General features: G+C 40.8%; 1 protein-coding gene across 6 annotated transcripts in view; it reads right to left on the reverse strand.

The window, feature by feature from the left end:
- Window positions 1–1,121: 1,121 nt before the first annotated feature.
- The window catches only part of LOC131125082 (adenylate cyclase type 1-like), a 47,468-nt gene continuing 26,278 nt past the window's right edge, over window positions 1,122–22,311 (reverse strand). The window contains exons 5-20 of one of the 6 annotated variants that reach the window (XM_058066235.2): window positions 16,489–16,616; window positions 14,093–14,251; window positions 13,590–13,731; window positions 12,103–12,258; window positions 10,937–11,134; window positions 9,568–9,665; window positions 9,385–9,469; window positions 8,077–8,166; window positions 7,742–8,004; window positions 6,564–6,690; window positions 6,147–6,263; window positions 5,868–6,014; window positions 5,710–5,808; window positions 5,284–5,398; window positions 5,071–5,195; window positions 1,122–3,908 (exon numbers count right to left, since the gene is read on the reverse strand). In XM_058066235.2, the coding sequence (XP_057922218.2) occupies window positions 3,549–3,908; window positions 5,071–5,195; window positions 5,284–5,398; window positions 5,710–5,808; window positions 5,868–6,014; window positions 6,147–6,263; window positions 6,564–6,690; window positions 7,742–8,004; window positions 8,077–8,166; window positions 9,385–9,469; window positions 9,568–9,665; window positions 10,937–11,134; window positions 12,103–12,258; window positions 13,590–13,731; window positions 14,093–14,251; window positions 16,489–16,616 (2,409 nt within the window). In that variant the 3' untranslated portion in view covers window positions 1,122–3,548. Of the gene's footprint in view, window positions 3,909–5,070; window positions 5,196–5,283; window positions 5,399–5,708; window positions 5,809–5,867; window positions 6,015–6,101; window positions 6,264–6,563; window positions 7,384–7,419; window positions 7,624–7,741; window positions 8,005–8,076; window positions 8,167–9,384; window positions 9,470–9,567; window positions 9,666–10,936; window positions 11,135–12,102; window positions 12,259–13,589; window positions 13,732–14,092; window positions 14,252–16,488; window positions 16,617–22,311 lie in introns of those variants that run through there. The other 5 variants (XM_058066234.2, XM_058066236.2, XR_013627549.1 and 2 more) reach the window with 5 other exon arrangements.

The following is a 22,311-nucleotide window of genomic DNA, read 5'->3' on the forward strand; positions in this document are numbered from 1 at the left end:
GCTTAACGTCATGTCCTACTGTGTGGACTTGAGCACCATCGTTAAAACAACACTCGTTGTTTTAACGATGGATTCTTGACTCTTTTTTTGCAATGTGTGTAGTCGTTTCGTGTCAGCATGATGACATGTGCTATATTATTTGATGCTAAGGTTACATGTCTACCTGGACTGACACAGACTTCAAAAAGAACCTGAGGTAATCTTTAACCAAACCAGTGTTGGCCTGGACTCCACTGTGCTGACTCACAGCAGCACGTCCACATGCTTCTTTAGGCTGAAAGTCAAAGGTCAGAGCACAGGGTTTCTCTTTACTGTAAATGTAAAGCCAGGTGTTTCATTTTTTTTAATGCATTATCATTCAATACTTATTGATAAACTATGGTTCTGTAATAACAGTATTGAATACTGAATAAAATAATTCAAATACATCCAGAAACTAAAAGGTTGGCAAATCGCTGTCACTGTTCTTGTGCTTCACCTGCAACGGTGTATGAATGTGAATGAATGTTTGGTGGTGGTCGGAGAGGCCGTTCTGCCCCAGGACAGCTGTGGGTACAGATATAGTTTACCACCGCCACTGTGTGACTGAGGAGTGAATGAATAATGGGTTCACTTCACTGTGAAGCACTTTGGGTCCAGAGTAGAGTCGCTCCTCCTTCACATCGAGAGGAGCCAGTTGAGGTGGCTTCAGAAAGCCCCGGGGCAGACAGAGGACACGCTGGAGGGTCTCACAGCTGGCCTGGGGAATGCCTTAGTGTTAAAGACCGGACTTCCCGACTGAGACTACTGCCCCTGCAACCCGGATAAGAAATGACATTTCCAGAATGTGCCAAGAGGCCAATAATAACAAAAATTGGGACACTTTGGACACCCTTGCAGTATAAGGCATCTTTGAATGTCACATGAAGATAATACATTGTAAAATAGCAGTACATTGTAAAGTGTCATTAAAAGTGCCATTGAATGCAGCATGAATGACCTAATTTATCTATTGACAATATCGATTCAATTTTACAGTATCAAAATGGCTGAACTAGCTATTGACAGAGTTTCCAATACGAACAAACACTAGGAGCACTTCATCTTCACTATTCTTATCCACAAAGCTATGTGAGCCTATGACTGTTTTATACATCAATATTGTCTTTATTACAAAATATTCAATAAACCAACTTTACACTGTACACGTTTCCACATAGTTTACATGTTTGCTTTTTGGCTATTTACAAAAAAAATATGACCTGCATATTAAAGTGAATATATCTACGTACTGTAAAAAAGCAGGTCGCAAACACTGTAAGCTTATAGAGTAAGGCAGAAACAGGACGTTTGCAGCTCAAGTAAAAAAAAAAATAATGCAGATAATAATATAGTAAAGATACAACTATACGGTGTAGATAGTAGGAATGTGTGCCAAACATTGCACCAAGTTTCTGTGTTGTAAAGTAAATTTGCGTTGTGCAAACTGTGTGTGCTTTAATACTGTCTATGTAATACTCTACTCAGGTATGTATGGAGTGTTAACACTCCACCTTATGACTGCAAATAACATTTCCATAGCAGCAAAGACCAGATTCATCTATTTTGTATACATGCGCATCTCCTTCACACAAGAAATCAGACATGTGGCTTGGCCACCAGAGGAGTGGTGACAACATACAGTGGAACCTCTAAAGTCCAAAAACCCTGAGATGGTGCATTTTGGAATTCCATCAAAGATTTTCTGGAACATGTGCTCTAAAGTTTGGCAAAATGTCAACATTGGATTGCTAGCATATCAGATGAGCATCAAATCATACCTTCTGTACATGGTAGTTTTTTTCATTTGCCTTTTGGGGGTTTATTTACCACAAAAGCCTCAACAAAAGCAGAAGAAGTTGACGTAAGGCAGTGCTTCTCAATTAAAAGGCGTCTCATTTGTGGGCACTATGCCTGGAATAATAATAAATCAATTAATTTATCACACAATACATTAAAATGAATGATAATTTGCCGGCCTCAGTATATTGCCATGTGCAGGTGTGTCTGTGGGGGACAAACAGGTAGTGCCTCCAAACAGGCAGGAAGGGTGTTTGTTGCTTTCAGCACCTTGACGTGTTTGTTCCATTGAAAAATTGCATTAATGGAGTGAGCCCTTTTGTCAGTCATACAGTTTCATTGTCTTGGTGGTGTACATTAGAAATAATTTAGTAGAAAATAAATTAGTATATAGAAATATATTGTCATATACAATATTTTTTGAAATAATTGTATCCTCTGTTAAACTTGTCTGTGTTTCGTGACACACCTAATAACAATTGATGTTAAAAACACGAGCGGCAATGTGAATCACCTTTGCAGTAAAAGTTGAAATCGAGATTTACATTTTAATATTAACAATGGTTACGTTTTTGCTGAAATTTAAATGTAACATTTCGTAACTTTAATTAAACACCCTCATATCATTTGGCACCTCAGCTGAGAGTCACATAATTCATTCTTAGTGCCTTGTGCCTTTTTTTGTAAAAAAAAAAACATTAGCCTTAACAAGGGATGTTAAGAGAAGTAAGCTTTGGGCTCCTCTGGCTCCCACAGGCGGAATTGCAGCGCCCGAGTAGCCATAACCAATTGAATGTTTTGCTGGGATGAAATCTACTCTGGGAATTGATTGTTAAGTTGCTGTGTGATGAGTTTAGCCTTCTGTGGTGACAGTGAGTCAGACTGTTATATTGAATAATGATCTCCTGTGATTTCCAGTTGGTTGACAAGCTTGTTGTGACTTCACTTCTAGCTTGTGATTGGTTCCTGCCAAAGAAAGAGATACCATTTCCTCACTGACTTGTATTTAAGCGATTACACGAGAGCATAGCTATAAATTAGCCACACCGCTGTATAAGCCACGGGGTTTAAAGTTTAAGAAAAAAGATTTTATGATAGTTACAGTTTGACTCTAAAACTGATTATTTACATTCCTATTATTCCCTGTGGGAAAGAGTTACAATTCAAAACAAATAACACGCATTCAACTTTAGAAGTTCCACTGTACTTGTATGTCAGAAAAAAAACAAAACACGTTTTAGCTAATCTGAGGGTGGATGGCAATCGGAGGCAAACATCACAAATATTCCTTGAAGAGATCATTAACTTTGGTTTCTTTCAAGGGGAGCTTGTCTATTTTACAATAAGATGTTGCGCTGCTGTGTCATACAACACCATCACACCACACTTGCATACACACTCACAAGTACACACATGCATGCTGAGGCGCACCAGAAAAGAAACACCATGTGACATGTGTAAATAATGCAATGCATCCTTGGCATCATTAGAAAGACAGTGCAAAAGCAGTAGCATGATCAGTCCCGTGATCAATATATAGAATATGTCCTCTGTAGCGATGCACATTGTACGTGGAGGTGAAGGCTGGCAAGCAGCTCCCTAAAAATGATTGTATGATTGTCTGAATCACATCGCCATATGTGATGGCTCATTTCCTGACTGAACGTGGCCGCTGGCTAGGAAAGTCTCCTCCATCGAGGCTTTTCTTACCTTCACCTTCATGTTTGTGTCTACACTGCAACATCCGCCTCGATCTCAATCACTTCCATAGCCTCTTCATCCTCCTCCTCACCCAATGCAGGCACGCGGGAAGAGGGCAGGCATGTCGGTTGGCTGTTGGCGGCGTTCACCTGGGTGGCAGCTGGGGAGACGCTGCCCATGTTGATGGGCACACTGGTCTTTCCGCATGAGTGGATGCGGCGAGCCAGGCTGGCCGAGCGCACCACGGAAGATGTGGTGGCCGTGCCGACGCCCTGCACCTTGCCTTCCAGGAAGTAGGTCAGCATCTCCCCTTTGCCCTTCACACTCACTTTGCCACGGCACACCAGATCATAGTCGGAATTCAGCAGGCGGTAGACGTCTTCCGTTACCTGCATTGTATACAGATCGTAAATCAACTCATCAATAGATGGAGAGCACAGGAAAGTAAACCACACAATGTGGCTTTTTTCTGTTCATTTGGAGCTTTTACATACATATATACATATATATAATCCTGTCCTGTTATTTAACTTTCTGTTCATGTGATTAATCATGATTATTAATCATTTTGGAAAATATTTTTCTTTAATTACAATAAATGAATACTGTACATGGAAATGTCAAGTTCTTTTGGCATCAAGTCAGCTTGTGGTGAAAAGGCTGAAAAGATCAGAGGATGCTTTAGCAACTCAACTCCACTATATTTTCTTGAATTTTACTTTGCGCTTCAACTACAGGTTACAGGTTGTATCTCTCCAGTCATCTCTTCTTCAAAACATTTGCATCGTATTTTGGTCCGCTAAATTTGCCAATTACAGTACTTAACTTTGCACAGCCACCTATCGTATTATGCATGTCATTAGGTATGTTAGGTAAGTCACATAGGTATCAAACAAGTCACGTTTTGAATCATACTCGTATCAAACATTTTTTTAAATATGCATTTTAGCATCACAGTCTGCATAAGAATTCTCTTAGGCTTTTATGAATACAAGTACAGTCATCTGACGCTTATTTTCATTTTAAAACAGGTCAAATTTGACCGAACAGGACAAATGAACTGTACAATTTGGGCCATTTTAATTAACCATTTTAATTTTCAGGAATTAATTTTTTTTCATTATAAATTAATGGTATCTTATAAATTTCTCCTGCGTGCGTGGGTTTTCTCCGGGTACTCCAAAAACACGCTAGGTTAATTGCCGACTCCAAATTGTTCATAGGTATGAATGTGAGTGTGAATGGTTGTTTGTCTATACTATGTGCCCTGTGATTGGCTGGCGACCAGTCCGGGGTGTACCCTGTAAAATGAATGAATGAATGATAAATAATACAATTACAACTGTTATTAAATCAAATGCTTGGGAAAAACTACAGTGTGTAAAGCATACAAAAATACATATAATTTAATGAAATATATAACACAAAGTTGAAGCAATTATGATAAAACTGCAATAACAGTTTTGCTGCTGTTGTCCAAAAAACACAGCATTCACGCCCCTTTCATTTGTTTACGTGTTTGTTAAAAGATGAGACTTGTGCTTTTGGCACCTGTATCTTCCCAGGTACTCCAGTGCTGTCCATACGACTGGCCACATTGACTGTGTTCCCCCAGATGTCATACTGGGGTCGCCGTGCACCAATGACACCTGCCACCACAGGACCCACATTGATTCCTATACAAGACCAGCACACACCATGGGTTAAATCCACTAGTCATGACACAAGATACTTTTTATCTTTCACTAAAGTGAGCCGACATACCCACTCGCAGGACAAACTCGTTGTAAGACTGATAGTTGATTTCATCCAGAACGTCAAACATCTCAATGGCGTAGTCCGCTATGGTGCTCAAGTGGTCAGAAATTGACTTTTTGGCCTACAGAAGCACAACATAATGATAATAATGTAGACACTACATGGGTGAAGTGACACTATTGTTTGTTTTTTTTTCAAATCATAGGGAAACAAATGAAAAAAATGTTTTGCCCATCATTCACAATCCTCAAAAGGTGGGAGCTTCAAAAAAAGTTTAGGAACCACTGAGTTAACTGACCACTTGTATGATAGTGTTAAAATGTTACTATGATGGTGACTGATTGTACCTTGGAACAGATTATTATATACAGATTATTAAATGCTTTTCTATGGGGGATCCAAACAACAGGCAAACATGTACACACACATCACCTTGGTTCCTATGGTAGGGACGAGGCCCACAGCTGCCATGTAGGTACTGCCTATGGTCTTGATCTTCTCGATGTCTCTGTAGCACTCCTTATCCATCAACTGTGAAAGAAGCATGTTAAAAGTGTGAATCTTCTCGATGCTGTGAATCAATAACGCACCTCATCAAAGTCAGCAATGATCTCATTCAGCAGTCTCAAGCACTCCACTCCCATGTTGTTGCCATCCAATTCGATGTAGAAGTCATTGAAGTTTGGGATGGAGGCAAAGAGCACGCCCACTTGTGCGTAGGACTGGTAGTACAGATCCTAGCAGGATGAAAAGAAAAAAAAGTGTCAAATATCTGTACCGTAATGTGTTTGACTGCTGTTCCACGCTTCTTTTTTTGTATCTACCTGATGGTCTTTGTGTGTGTCTGCCTGTCTATGAGCGAGGCTCACCATGTTCCTGGGGTTGGACAGCAGGAAGTGTTGCGCCACGTGTGCTGGCAACAGATTGAACAGGATCCTGCGGTTATCCAGTTTGACTTTTTCCATGCCATCCCGTTCCTCCTCGGCCTGTCAAGATTGAAAACACTTAGTACACACTTTCACCACCTGGGGTCACTAAAACACCTCGTGTGTATGATAATATCATCTTTAGCATCATCTAAATGTTGCTATTTAAGTGGTTACATCATTATTGCCAACTCATGATGCAAAATAGTCCCTTTTCTACACTTCAAATGCCAAATGAGATTGAGCCAGAACAAGCTGGCAGTTTATAAATATCAGTCCTCCACACATAAGCCAAGACTTTAAATGCAGCAAATGGCAAATCAAGATTCTATTGTGCTCAACAGACGCACACTGGCTGACCTGCACAGCCCACAGGAAGTCCAAGCGCAGTTTGAGGTCAAGCTGTCGGGAGTGGAGGGCCAGGGCACTGACGAAGAGCAACAGAGACAGGATGGGCTCGTAGCCCCGGATGTGGAAAGACCCCCCACTATGGAAGAGACCAAATGCACAAGTCAGAACCAAGCCGGACAGACCACCCAGGAAATTACTAAGGAGGCTTGGAGAGATCCCCCATGGAGTCGTGTAAAGTTAGACAGAGAAAGCAAAGAGAATGCTGCTTTGATTCCAACACAAAACACTCTCATAGCTAATCGTGTCAGGAGGAGGAAACTCAATTTTCAACCAGCACATAAATATCAAACCATTCAACTTGAATATAAATGTTATGAAGTTTCGTCTCTCTACAGGAGTACGCTTTCACAAAAGATGTTTACGCTTGAACAGGATGTTTTTCATTGACGATCTGTGATGAGCAATGCTCAGGTTCAGATCAGGAAGACGTTCCTCCAAATCACATCAGGTCTCAGTGTTGCTGCCAACGTGGGTGGGTAAAGGGGGCAACAAGAAATGCCATCCCCGCCGGTCGAAAAAAAACAAGTTCAGCCCTGACTGGTTTCAGAGCACTTGTCGGGCATCCAAGTGTGTCTGACTCTAGACAGAGGCCCCAGTGACTTTGGTCCACATGTGTCGCTCGTCATAGGGTTCTATTTGAGATACCTGTGTCTGGTCCCTCACCAAGGAGCTGTTTGTCATGGGTGGTTCTACCAGGGGCATAAAAGTCCTTGACCACTCAGCTCCTTGGATCATTGGGAAAGGCAAGTCCTACACCATGGTGGTAGCTCTGAGATAAGTTTCTTCTTTGGCATCTGTCAATTTTGAGACATATTTCTAAATTGATAATAAAGAGACACATGTACATCAAAGAAAAAGAACAATAACTCACCCAAACTCCTGCTAATCTGTTACCCTCAATGTATCAGAGACATGTGACTTTCTTTCTTAACACTGGCAGCCAATAACTTCATGCCAAAACAAGATCTGTAGGCTGATGAGATGTACTGTAATGTGTTACCGTCACCTCCTTTTGGAGGAAACAACAGAAAATTAAAAGGTGCAAACAAGCAGCCCATTTGCATGATTGCAGAGCTGCTGCAGTCTGATGTTGGCGTGTCCCACTGCGTCGCGGGACTCTCACCCACCCGGCGGTCTTGCGAAATCCGCTGAGCTCCAACACGGTGACGTACAACACCCCCAGGAGGAGCATGAGTACCATCTTTGGCATCCAGGAGACGCGTAGGAAGAGCGCCAGGGTAAGTGTGCCCACCACGCATGACAGGAAGGCGTAATGGGCACCGTCGCAAGGCAGCTCGGCCACGGTGTGGTTGGCGCTGCTGTCCACATCAATAATGACAATGGAGGTGTTGATGTTGGCACCGCCCCACAACCAGGGCATGCAGCCCACCTGTATAGGAGGCAAACAGAAAGAGATGTTTAGCATTCTGCGTGAAAAGAATGGATGGCTTTGCTGCCTTACCACACAGGCCTGGGCCACAGCGTAGATTAAGAGCACTATGAAGATGCAGAGAGCAGTGCGGATCTGAATGGACAGGCACCCTGGAAAACACTGAGAGAGACACAATAAAAATAACAAAAAACATAATGAAACCAAAATGTAGTAGTAAAACTCAAATTGGGTAGAAATTAATTACGGATATAAAACAAACAAGTCAACAATAAATAATGGCATATGTATTCACATTTTATTAGAATAAAGTGCAACCAACACTCCAGGTTGAATTAACAATGAATGAATTAACATATAGAATTAAATTGAGTCTGTGATTAATTCTACCTGATCTGCATGACTGGAACTTTAATTTGATACCTCATTCACTTCTCTACGCCAAATATTAAAGAAGGTTGAAATTTCCCATTGCTTTAACATTGAGTCAAGACAAAAGCTGTGATCAACCCACGGACATTGGCAGTTACAACCGTAGTCAGAGTAGCCATGGTCATCAAAAAGTCCAAGGAAGGAAAGTGTCAAACTTCATCTTCAGATAAATATTAAAGTGAATGTATATATGAATTTAATCTTGACCTTTGACATTACGCCGTAACACTGTTTATTAACACCAGGTTTTGACCTTATTTGACCTTTGATCTAAGCTACGTACTTTCACCCGCTTGTGTTTGATATCTCAAAGTAATAGGCTCCTTTTTCATTCATTCATTCATTATCCTCACAAGGGTCGCTGGGGGGTGCTGGAGCCTATCCCAGCTGTCTTCGGTCGAGAGACGGGGTACACCCTGGACTAGTCACCAGCCAATCACAGAGCACATATAGACAAACAACCATTCACACTCACATTCATACCTATGGAAAATTTGGAGTCGCCAAATAACCTAGCATGTTTTTGGAATGTGGGAGGAAACCGGAGTACCCGGAGAAAACCCACGCATGCACAGGGAGAACATGCAAACTCCACACAGAGATGGCTGAGAGTGGAATTGAACTCAGGTCTCCGAGTTTCACTCACCATGAAGCCGTAATAGGATCTTTAAATTTTTTTTTTTTTTAATCATAGAAAGTGGATGGATTTAAAACTGTGACCAGTGGTAGAGAAAATGGCAGACAGATAGTGCCTAATAATTTTGACTTTTTCAACCGTCAGAAAGCTAAAACGTTAATATGGTATAGGAAGCTTAGGAAGCAATCTTGAAAGGCTTTGTCAAAATTGCAATATATATTTCCCTTTGGTCAGCAAAGCCAGAGATGAATTACAATGAATATATTGTCTGTTACACTGGACAACTTTAAGTGTGAATAAGAAGAACATACCTGGACTCTAGTGATATGCAGGTACATGATACACGCTACCAGGAAACAGATGCAGAAAACAAGAAGCACCAGTACCACCGTGCCCCTGAATGAGATACGAATACAAAACAAAAGTTAAGTGATACAAAAACTACATGTAATCACACTAAAGATACAAATAGGGGGAAAATGGGGTCTACATACTGTGGTATGATAAGAAGATAGACAAGGCCACACAAGGCAGCAAGGATCAGAGACAAGACCACTGCGCTGGTGAAGTACTCATCTGGAACTTGGTGGTACTTTGGATGAACACAGCAGAAAGTAGTGAATATTCAGAATCATCCAGTGGATTAGTATTGGGATAAGTTAAGAACTGATATGGAATCGATTGTTGGTAAATTGTGAGGCGCTGTTCAACAAAAACATCAAACATTAGCTACCATACAGTAGAACCTCGGTTAGCGTCCACCCCAGTTAGCGTGTTTTTTCGATTAACGCCACATTTTACGCGACAATTTGCCTTGGTTTGCGTGCATTCTCCGGTTTGTGCATAGCTTGTCGTGTTATTAATAGACTGTGTGAGTCCTCCTGTGTTCTTAATGTATTCAATTTAATCACAAAACATACTTCCTAATTAGCTAGCTAAACAAAATGGTGACTGCAACCAGTAGTTATGTTGCCCGTCTATGATGTCATCAGCGGTTGACTCCATTTTCAGTCAGTCACTTCTTCTGTGAAGGGAACGTTAACCTGAAATGCTCATTTATCCCTTTCATTCACCATTTATATGTATTTAAATATATTTCCAATTGTTTTCTGCATGTAAAACTATAACTGGAAAACTATACAAATATGTTTTGTGTTCACATTTTTGACTTTTTAGAACAGATTAATTGGATTTACATTGTTTCTTATTGGAAAAATGTATTTGGTTAACACCCATTTTGATTAGAGTTGGTACTTCTGGAATAAATTAATGACGCTAAGCAAGGTTCCGCTGTAACTCCTACATCCACACTGTGGTTATTCTCTCCTTCTCTTTTCAATTTTGAACTCCATCTTTGAGCTAGATGAGTCAAGAAACATGGCTGCCATTATGATTAATCGCCATCGACCATTTGTTTAACCACTACATAACTCCGTAGTGGATATCTTCATGGACTGAAAAACAGTCATGGAACAATTTCTAATTGCGTATTTAGAATATCATTACACAACCACTTATTGGAATACCAAATATATGTATATGTGTGTATAAAGTTTGAGCAAGATTGTTTGAAAAAGATGGCCGCCATCAAGCAAAACCTCTTTGTAGTGAATAACAGGTAACAGCCCATACAGTAACTGATTGGCTATTCACACAAGCATCATAAAACTTTAAAGACTGCTACAGAACACTTGTTTTAACATGTCTTATTTGAGCCCAAGCCAGAAAGTCATCGGCCATTTGTTTAATATTTATAAAACCAGTGTATGTATTACATGTGTGCTAGAATGTCCATTTTGACCAAATACCACCGAATGCACCAGAAATTTACAGTCATTTGAACAAAATGAGAGCAGCCGTCACCTTTTGCTCACGCTCCGAGCACTTGTACATGAGAGTGAGGAAGTTAAGGTCAGCTGTGTCGGACTCGGTCTGACGGGCCTCGATCAGGCGCCCGATGTAGCGGTTGACCCGCGTTCTGGGGCTGCTCTGGATCACGTTAGCTTGGTTGGTATTGGAGCGATTCCTCAGTTTCTGGGGAGCCGTCCTCATGGCTCTTCGCTGCGTGAGCAAAGAAAGCAGAAATAAAGAAGAAAGAGCTTGTGTACCCACTGCACTCACTGGACGCTTTATCATATTAGAAACACGGCTCAAGGAGCGTCAACAACGCAAAGAGGCGGCTGATTATACTTTCAAATGATGTCATTGCCGTCACATTTAACTTCATTAGGGAATGCACCCTGCTGAGACTAAGTGTCTTTGGCAGCCACAGTGAAGAGCGTTGCTAAATACCGGGCAATGGAGCACAACCACATTGCCCTCCTTCACCATTCTGACTTCCTTACTTTCCATTTTTGCTACTCTTCATCCATCCCATTGTGTTCATGTAGAAAGTACAAAACAATACACTTACGTTTTCAAATGAATTTACTTTACATGATTAAACTCAAACAAAAAATGGTTATAAGTATGTTTTACTACTGTCAGTAAGTGACACTGACAAACAAAAACAAAAAAAAGACCAGTGAGTGCTTATTTAGCCCTGGAAAGAAACCCCATACTATTCATTCATTCATTTTCTACCGCTTTTCCTCACGAGGGTCGCGGGGGGTGCTGGAGCCTATCCCAGCTGTCTTTGGGCGAGAGGCGGAGTACACCCTGGACTGGTCGCCAGCCAATCACAGGGCACATATAGACAAACAACCATTCACACTCACATTCATACCTATGGACGATTTGGAGTCGCCAATTAACCTAGCATGTTTTTGGAATGTGGGAGGAAACCGGAGTACCCGGAGAAAACCCACGCATGCACGGGGAGAACATGCAAACTCCACACAGAGATGGCCGAGGGTGGAGTCGAACCCTGGTCCTCCTTGCTGTGAGGTCTGCGCGCTAACCACTCGACCGCCATGCCACCCACCCCATACTATTATTCTAAAAATAATAATGTTGAGGTAAAAAAAAGATGGTGGCATTGTAAATAAGGTAACTGCATTGTGAAAACATACAACATACAAAAATGTTACCTTATCGCCATCCTCGCAGTTCATGACATTAGAGAAGGGAATCTCCGCCTTGAACATCTTCCTGCAGTGCATGAGTTGCACCAGTAAGTAGCACACCGTTTTGAACTTCATCTTTTTGGCTGGCTTTATATCCGAAAGAATCAATCCAGGGAATATCTGTGGACGGATGAAAAAGATGGTAACAGGGATTAAGTCATGATTGGCCACGCTGTAATAGATATTATGTAAAGTGACATTGTATGTGTGTGTGTGTGTGTGTGTGTGCACATCATCATGATCATCATCATCATGCAATTATCATTATGCAATTATCATTACTAGGATTAGACTTTAACGGAGAGTAGATTGAACAAAGTGGGTCAATCCCATAGGTCACGTTAACGGTTTCATGACTTTGAGGACCTTGTTTCTCATTCAGGAAGCTTTGTGAGCTAAGTAATGAATAGTATTACAAGGTTACACTACATCCATGTCATTCGATGCACAGTCGACTGCTTGCCGCTGAGCAGAACCTTATTTTGCATAATATAGTATTGCACCTGCTTTACAAACTCACAATGACAAAAGTGCTGCTAAGTAAGTACATTCAAATATACAGTACTTTAAGAATGTTATCTTATTTAACTACATAATAGGGGGAAATTATTTATAGTTAGTTGTGGCTGATTGTGGCTGATTAGTGAGGATGCACTTTGATTGTGGAGGTGTACCTCATGAAGTGTCCAATGATTGAGTGGTGAGTGATGAAATAACTGTATTCTGACTTCAATGTGTGTGCATGTGTGTGTACTTTTTGGTGATATAAATACCACCAGGCGGCCTAAATGATTGAAAACAGCAATGTTAACTTTGATTGACGATAGAGTATTATCAATTTTGCAAGTGTCATCTTTATAAAAAGTAACAATTCCACATATATTCCCTTCCTGCAAGATTTGTACAAAAAGATCTTCACATTTCTGCCTCGAGCGGAGAACATAAGAGAGAAGCCTGATGAAAGCAAGCAGCTTGTTGATGCATTTGCCACACACATGCATCTGTATGCATACTGAACTCTGCAAATCTGTGATGAAAGATGCCACAGGCCCTATCCCCCCTCTCGCTTTCCCTCCTTGCAGCCTCAGTTGAATCCATTATAGGCTGGAAGTGACATCATCTCTATATCAAATATGTGGGAGCGCTGTTATATCACGCTTGATGCTTTAGTCTACACTATCTTTTCCACTCTAAAGGTGTTTTTTTTTTTTGCTTTAACATGCTAATGCAGGAGAAGTAACCAGGAGAAGATAAGCCTCCCTCTCAATTGAGCCTAGTCTGACTTTCCACGTCCAGATGGATTATCTCTACACAGTACACCCTCAAAGGTATTAAGGGTTCACTTAGGGCCACGGCCTAATAAAGAATACAACTGAAAGTGTCAAAGTAATCATTCCCTCTTGGTAAAAGACATAAAGAGAAAGTCATGAATAGGAATTAAAATGCACTACCTTCCGTCGGTGTGATGGCACTATGAAGAAAGTTTCAATCTCGTGTTTTTGGAGGAAGGCGTTGCGCTCGTGACCATTTCCAGGCTCCACCTCGTAGTCTCCATTCAGGCACTCTAGTGTAGATCTGGTGATGTGGACTTTTCTGTGGAGCATAGCACAAAAAAACAAAAAAAACCACTTGCAAGCTGTGCCAATCCCTTAACTGCTCACTTGAAGACAAATAAATGTATAATAAGTAATAATAAATTAAAATGCACCACATTTTTACATTTTAATGAATTATTTAAAATGTGGAATTATTAAAAAGACATTTACTCAACGAGCTAAAGAATAAATTCCGCTGGTTAATTCATCACAAAATATCATATCAGACCGCAGATATCAAATATCAAATATGCTACGTAAAGGCTCTGTGCAGTGCTTTTCTCCCAGCAACTATTTTTCACACAATAGCATTTTATGTGAACACTTTGCCCCTCAGCGTTGACACAACTCATACTGACCCAGGTAGACCGCCAGCCTCCATCACATTGGCGAGGGTCACATCATTTGACCAAACGTCATACTGCCATTTCCTGAGGCCCAGCACTCCACACAGCACCCGGCCTGTATGGAGGCCCACACGCATGTTCAGATTGACTTCTGTGGCCTCTGCCACTGACCTGAGGGCGACACAACACAATTGATGGGCGGAGAGACACTTGAAAGTTAATAACACGGCTATATGACTATATGATAAAAATGAAAAAATTCAACAGTTTTGTTGCTCACTTTCTGTTATTATGGATATTTTATATTATGCCTGCTTATTGTGTGGTCGTTTTGCTTGAACACTTGATGAAACAGTATTTCATATTTTTTCTGCTAGATATATTCTATAAAATTTTGCGCAATATTGTATGTATTTTCATACCATCTTTCAAGGCGATCTAAACAGGGACCACTGTTACTCATCTTGTATCTTGCTGTCGCTGCTCAGATCTTCCAGTGTCAATCACTGCCAGTCAAACAACATACCTGCTGTGGCCGATTTTTTAAACGTGTTATATCAGCTGCTCCATCAACTGCAGAGGCAGTTCTGGCTCTGAAACTGACATAGTGCCAACTGATGTGCTTATTCTGTATATGTAGAAAAATGAATACACAGTGGTGTTTGCCCCCCTTCCTGATTTCCTGGTTTTTTTGCATGTTCATCACACTTAAATGTTTCAGATCCTCATTCGTTCATTCATTTTCTACCGCTTTTTCCTCATGAGGGTCGCGGGGGTGCTGGAGCCTATCCCAGCTGTCTTTGGGCGAGAGGCGGAGTACACCCTGGATTGGTTGCCAGCCAATCACAGGGCACATATAATGATTCAGATCATCAAACAAATTTAAATTAGTCAATGATAACACAACTGAATTTGAATATGTGTTCAAATGAACATTGTTATTATTAAGAGAGTGAACGACAGTGAGAGCCATTATCCACAAACAGTGAAAACATGGAACCTTTTCAGAAGTGGTTAGCCAACCAAAATTACCCCAAGAGTGCAGCGACGAATCAACCAAGAGTACACAAAAGACCCAAAAACAATATCCAAAGAACTGCGAGCTTCCCTAGCCTCAGTTAATGCCAGTGTTTATTACGCCAACGTAAGGCAAAAATGGTCTGCATGGCAGAGTTCCAAGACCAAATCCACCGCTGAACAAAAAGAACATTAAGGCCCGTCCCAGTTTGGCCAGAAAACATCTTGATGATGACATTTGGGAAAATACTGTGTGGTCTGACAATACAAAACAAATTTTCAAGGTGTGTGTCCCATTGCGTCTGCCATAAAAGTAACGCTGCATCTCAGAAAAAGAACATCATACCACCAATAAAATGTGGTGGTGGTAGTGTGATGGTCAGGGGCTGTTTTGCTGCTTTAGGACATGGAAGACTTGCTGTGATAAAAGGAACCATTAGTTCTGCTGTCTCCCCAAAAATTCTGAAAAAGAACATCCGGCCACCGGTTCGTGACCTCGAGCTGAAATCAATTTGGGTCCTGCAGCAGGATAATGATCTCCATGACCTTAAAAAAGGTGGATCATGCTGGAAAACCACCATTCATTCATTCATTCATTTTCTACCGCTTTTCCTGGCGAGGGTCGCGGGGGTGCTGGAGCCTATCCCAGCTGTCTTCGGGCGAGAGGCGGGGTACACCCAATCACAGGGCACATATAGACAAACAACCATTCACACTCACATTCATACCTATGGACAATTTGGAGTCGCCAATTAACCTAGCATGTTTTTGAAATTTGGGAGGAAACCGGAGTACCCGGAGAAAACCCACGCATGCACGGGGAGAACATGCAAACTCCACACAGAGATGACCGAGGGTGGAATTGAACCCTCGTCTCCTAGCTGTGAGGTCTGCCCGCTAACCACTCGACCGACATTTTTTTTCTCCCTTAATAAAAGTTTCATTTTGTGTTCAGTTGTGTTGTCAATGACTAATATTTAAATTTGATTGATGATCTATCTGACCATTCCAGGGTGTACCCCACCTCTCGCCCAAAGACAGCTGGGATAGGCTCCAACACCCCCTGCGACCCTCGTGAGGAAAAAGTGGTAGAAAATGAATGAATGAATGAATGAATGATGATCTATCTATCCATAATAGAGCCATCATGCCAGTGAATATTATCACTCATCCATTGTATTCTCAGGTCTAATCTACCCATGAGCAGTGAACTGTGTGTTTTGATAACTCACCACCCCCACAAATGTAGTTTAGATAAAAGTTAGAGATGTCCGCCATCTCCTGGTGTAAAGTATTCACTACTATTGGCACCATATTTGCTGGTACTGTATGTTGATGTCTACATAAGTGTAATAAATTTCCATCAACAAGATGTTGATGGAACAACTCACGTTATTGTGTCAATCATGTCCAGACCCATTTCAACACAGCAGTGGGCGTGGTCAGTCTTCGGCTGGGTCAGTCCAGAAACGCAGTAGTAACAATCCCCCAGAATCTTGATCCTGCGACAGTGGTTTTCCTGTCAGTTCAAGCAACAACAAAAAAAACATTGGGACAACAGTGGAGAATATATTTAAACATTATATACACATTTGCATACAATTACTATCAATCCAGGCAAGTTTCAAGGTCAAATGAGCTTAGGGAAATTTCATCATACATCACTTTAACACTGTAATGCTTAAGGCCTGTCATATTATGCAAATGGTTCCCACGTTGTATGCATATTTTCTTTAGATAAATGACATCTGCAGGTTTCTGGTGCGGGGCTATTGTATTTTTACAAATGTAGCGCTACAGTAACACATGCTATAGCCAATATTAGGACTCACTCACTCCATCACTTGCAAATACGAGCCATTATTGGAGGATATGAGCCATGTGGCATTCATTTTACCAGAGAAACCGGGTTACCATTGACGCCGTCGTCTCACAACCCCTTCATTGTTTCCATGGAGGTAATGGGATCACTGGTCGTGCATGCGAAGAGCACAAAGACTCATAATTATGCACGTCGGTGGCACAAGACAAGGCAGACGTGCTATTTTTAACATGTGAGTGATGTTGAGTTTTCAGCAATGAGCGACGGCGAAGCAACAATTGTGTCCTTGTGCCATTTCAGAACGCTGGTGCACTCAGCCTGCCACTCAGTGGCAGACAAATGTGGCAATGCACAGTTTACATACAGTATTATTGCAAGAAAACTCCAAAACGAAACCTAATCTGCACCTTTTTAACTGCCTCTTACTAACACGTGTATTAATTATTAATCTAGTAAGGTAAGTACGATTGAAGGTAAGTTTTTTTATATACAGTTTCGCAACAATTTAAAAAAAAAAACATAATTGGAGTTATTGAATGTAAGCTAACCAACATTCAAAGCAGTGGGACTACAGTGGTGTCCCAATACCTTTGTCCAGAATCACCATACATGTAAGTAAACATTTTATCTTTATTACTTAATAAAGTTCAGACAGGTGGCACGGAGGTCGAGTGGTTAGCGCGCAGACCTCACAGCTAGGAGACCAGGGTTCAATTCCACCCTCGGCCATCTCTGTGTGGAGTTTGCATGTTCTCCCCGTGCATGCGTGGGTTTTCTCCGGGTACTCTGGTTTCCTCCCACATTCCAAAAACATGCTAGGTTAATTGGCGACTCCAAATTGTCCATAGGTATGAATGTGAGTGTGAATGGTTGTTTGTCTATACGTATGTGCCCTGTGATTGGCTGGCGACCAGTCCAGGGTGTACCTCGCCTCTCGCCCGAAGACAGCTGGGATAGGCTCAAGCACCCCCGCGACCCTCGTGAGGAAAAAGCGGTAGAAAATGAATGAATGAATGAATGTACATAGATGGTGTCCCAATACCTTTGTCCAGAATCACCATATATGTAAGTATACATTTTATCTTTATTACTTAATAAAGTTCAGACATTGTGTAAATAATTCTAAGTACAGCCTGTACAGTTACCAACAGTTTTAGGATGGCCTAAGTTTCTGTCTTCTGTATACTGTATATATCGTATACTCTGTATGCTATATATTTTATCCCTATAATTAACGTTTTGAGCTTCAGGAGGTGTTGAAAGCAGCACTTGGCTTTAATACGCCCAACCTCCTATGGTGGTGCTGAGCTGATCAGGTCTGTTTAGGCTACCTCAGGTGATTTGGTGGATCAGTAACAAATGGCACTATGGCAACGGCTGCAGTGAGCCACAGCCAACGTGGGGAAAGCCCCATCTCCCACTCTGTACTTTTCCTGTGCTAATCTGCACGGTGGCTTTAGGAGCTGATTCAGAACCCAAGCAGGGATTACCACTGTCATGTGACCCAAGCATCATGGACAAAGCGGTTAGTCAGATGAAGAATGAGAAGTAAGCGTGTGGAGCATTAAAAAGTAAAGTCACATTATCCATCTTTTTTTTTTTTTTTAAAGGTTTCCTACCCCAGAAAGATTGCAATCATGAATGAAAACACTACAACAAGAACAATCATAATGCAGCACTCTCACAGGTGTGATGGAGCTTTATTACCAGCAGCCTATCTCACTCTTTCTCTCACATACACACACACACACACACACACACACCATATCCATATGCATGCATGCAAATGAGCACACACTTCAATGCACCCCAACAAAGACACAAAGGTGGAGACAAACAACAGAACGGGAAAACATGCTGTAAAGGAGAGCAGATGACAAAAGCAGCGGAAGAAAAAGCAGTGCAATGAGTCATCAATGATTTGTAATTCTTTGTTATATATTTTAAACATCCTGTAAGTTTTAGGCCTTGGTATGGGAAGCAAATTTGTTTCACTGTTGTAATCTTTGCCTTAAATGTCAATTTCTCAGATTATAGCAAAGGCTTTCCATTGATTATATATTGTTTCCATCCATCCATCCATTCATCCATCTCTATGCCAATTGCCCTCACCAGGGTCGCCGGGGTATGCTGGAGTATATCCCGGCTCGATTTTGGCGAGAGGCAGTGTACACCAGGGGTCTCAAACACACGGCCCATTCATAGCAACACACATGAGCATGAGTCTTATTTATATCTTAAATGTCTTATTTACTCTTATGATGTCTACAATATTGGGTAAAAGTGACCACAGGGGTGTTCGTTCATGTCTAGAGGGCTATAATAGTGTTAAAAAAACCTTTAGAATTTTGGAAAACAGATTTTCTATGCTTAAACTATGAAAATATTTTATTTATAAATAAGGAATCCTACTGAGTGGAAATTCACTTATCACGTTTAGGGCTGAACTAATCAATCGCAATAAACAAGGGATTACTGTAATCCAGTGCCAAATTATTCAACTGCTTGTAGAAAATGTCTGACATTATTTTCATGTTAAAATACAACAACCTGGATATCTCATAAAAGCGCTGAATATAGTTTGTTTTAATTTGCATTCCTACGTCAAACTCTGAGATTGGCTTGTTTGGTTTGTGCAGATCTCCAGACGCTGCGGTTCTGAGCACAAAGTCATCTTATGGGAACAGTCGGACTTAGTGGTGATCTTCGCATCTGCTCATGAGTCAGTGTATTTGAGTTGTGTTTACACAGAGATTCCAGCCACTGGCAGATGACAACCACAGTAACAGCAATCACAGTTTGTTCGTAAGCAATTGTTTCATCAAGGCGGGTAAAAAAGATTGATTTTTTTCCCGAAAAAGTCATAATCTTACAAGAAAAAAAATCATATTGTTAATCGAGCGTTACTTAAGTGTTACTTGAGCCCTATTGAAAGAGCAAAGCGACAGTCGATGGCTATATCAATGAGGCGTCTAAAAATGGAAGCATGAGACAGCACCAGAGTGTATGGAGAACCATGGGGCATAGCAGACGCAGTTAAGGGAAGTAGGCTGCCGCATGTCAATCAAGAAGCCGAGAAACAAGGAGCGGAGGAGTCTGAAAGTTGTGATGCAGAGAGGTCTTGTGACAGGACAGAAAAAGACAGACAAGAATGAAGCGCCTTGTCAAACTCTGCCATGGAAACGACAGAGATACACACATTCACATACGTACGACTGGAGTGGATGCACACATGCAAACAAACACACACTCCATCCGATGCTATTAATGTTAGAAAGCACCGCAATAGCCATCCATCTCATGACAGAAGCTGTTGTTTTGGGTGCTGAACAGCCTGTTGGAAACTCAGCCAAGGAGTGTGTTTATAGAGAAAAAGGACCAGTTGGTGTGTCATTTTCTTGTTAGCATCCTCTTAAATAGGAACCTCCATCTCTACACTGTGTATAGCAGGGGTCTCAAACTCAATTTACTTGGGGGCCACTGGAGCTAGGGTCTGGGCGAGGCTGGGCCGCATCAGGTTTAAAAAAAAAAACAAAAAAACGCATTTATTAAAAACAGAAAAATGAATAAACTTGGCTTTGGTTTTGATTTTCTACAAGAAAAGCTCTGATAAAACATTCCACTGTTCTCTGTTTTTATTTTTCTGCACAAAATAAGATGAAAAATAAATAAACAAATCAAGAATAAAGGAAATCAATCAATCAGTAATAAATAAATATAATAATAATAATAATAAAACGGCAAATAATAAAAACTTAAGAAACCACATATAGTTGGTGGGTAGACAAATTATTTTTTCAGATTAAAATGAACAAAGCATTATTAGAGCCCTGTAGACATGACAAAACACGACTATAGTCACATTTATACTCTTTTTATTTACAACATATTGCGCAACTGCAGGGTCTTGAGACACATGCTAACTCGCAAACTAGAGAGCTAGCGACCTAAACGGTAGCCTTCAAGTTATTTCCTTTAAACTTAAATAGCCAAAAACTTACCACTTCCACATGGATAGGGAGGTTAACTATTAACAGTTATTTAACCTTTAACATGAACATTAATCAAACATAATTTTTTCTGGGTACATGATACCATACAGCATCCGTATCAAACTTGCGCGGGCCGCACTAACATTAAACTTTCATATCAAGGCGGGGGCCTCAAACTAGTGTCCTGTGGGCCGCATTTGGCCCGCGCGCCGCGTGTTTGAGACCACTGGTGTATAGTATTACCATCAATGTAATATGGAACAAAACTTTTTTGTACACTGACACTGACTTATGCATGGAGTGTTGTACTTTAAAGAAAAATTGAGGAGAGTGACAAGAACCCAAAGCTTTCCTGAGGTGTTAACGCCTCTAATCGTCAGTCTCAGCAGTAGTCAGCAGATTCTTGTAATGGTGCCGAAGAGTTATAATTACTCCCAGCTTGTGTTCCAGTGGGTGGTGGGAATCAAACTGTCGACACTTATCTGTGTGAGTGGGTTTCCTGTAAACCTCTTTTTTTTCCCCCCAGCTTCTGCGGACCAAGAACACAATGCCTATTGTTCGTTAAATCTTGATTTAATGACACTAGCCATGTTACTTACTGTAAAACTACAATTCTGAAAACTGCAGATTCCATATTACAGTATTAATTATTTGTATTTTTCAACAATTTTAAATAAGTCTGAGAGTTCTCACAATCGTGTATTGGAAGTGTCTGTCTCCAGGTCCAATTGTGCACATGTAATTTATGCATTTGTTCAACGCTAGATGACATACAGCAGGGGTCTCAAACTCAATTTACTTGGGGGCCACTGGAGCTCGGGTCTGGGTGACACTGGGCCACATCAGGTTTTCCAAAAAAAACTAACAATTTTTTTTTTTAAACTTCGCTTTGGTTCCAATTTTCTGCAAGAAAAGCTCTGATAAAACATTCCACTGTTCTCAAATATCTTACTTTTTATTTTTCTACACAAAATAAGATGAAAAATAAATGAATCAAGAATAAAGAAAATCAATCAATCAGTAATAAATAAATATAATAATAATAATAAAACGGCAAATAATAAAAACTTAAGAAACCACATATAGTTGGTGGGTAGACAAATTATTTTTTTCAGATTAAAATGAACAAAGCATTATTAGAGCCCTGTAGACATGACAAAACACGACTATAGTCACATTTATACTCTTTTTATTTACAACATATTGCGCAACTGCAGGGTCTTGAGACACATGCTAACTCGCAAACTAGAGAGCTAGCGACCTAAACGGTAGCCTTCAAGTTATTTCCTTTAAACTTAAATAGCCAAAAACTTACCACTTCCACGCGGATAGGGAGGATAACTATTAAGAGTTATTTAACCTTTAACATGAACATTAATCAAACGTAATAATTTTTTCTG

This window comes from Doryrhamphus excisus, linkage group LG6 (assembly GCF_037039965.1).
Source record: "Doryrhamphus excisus strain RoL-2023G ecotype Guam linkage group LG6, RoL_Dexc_Guam_v1.1, whole genome shotgun sequence".
Taxonomy (NCBI): domain Eukaryota; kingdom Metazoa; phylum Chordata; class Actinopteri; order Syngnathiformes; family Syngnathidae; genus Doryrhamphus; species Doryrhamphus excisus.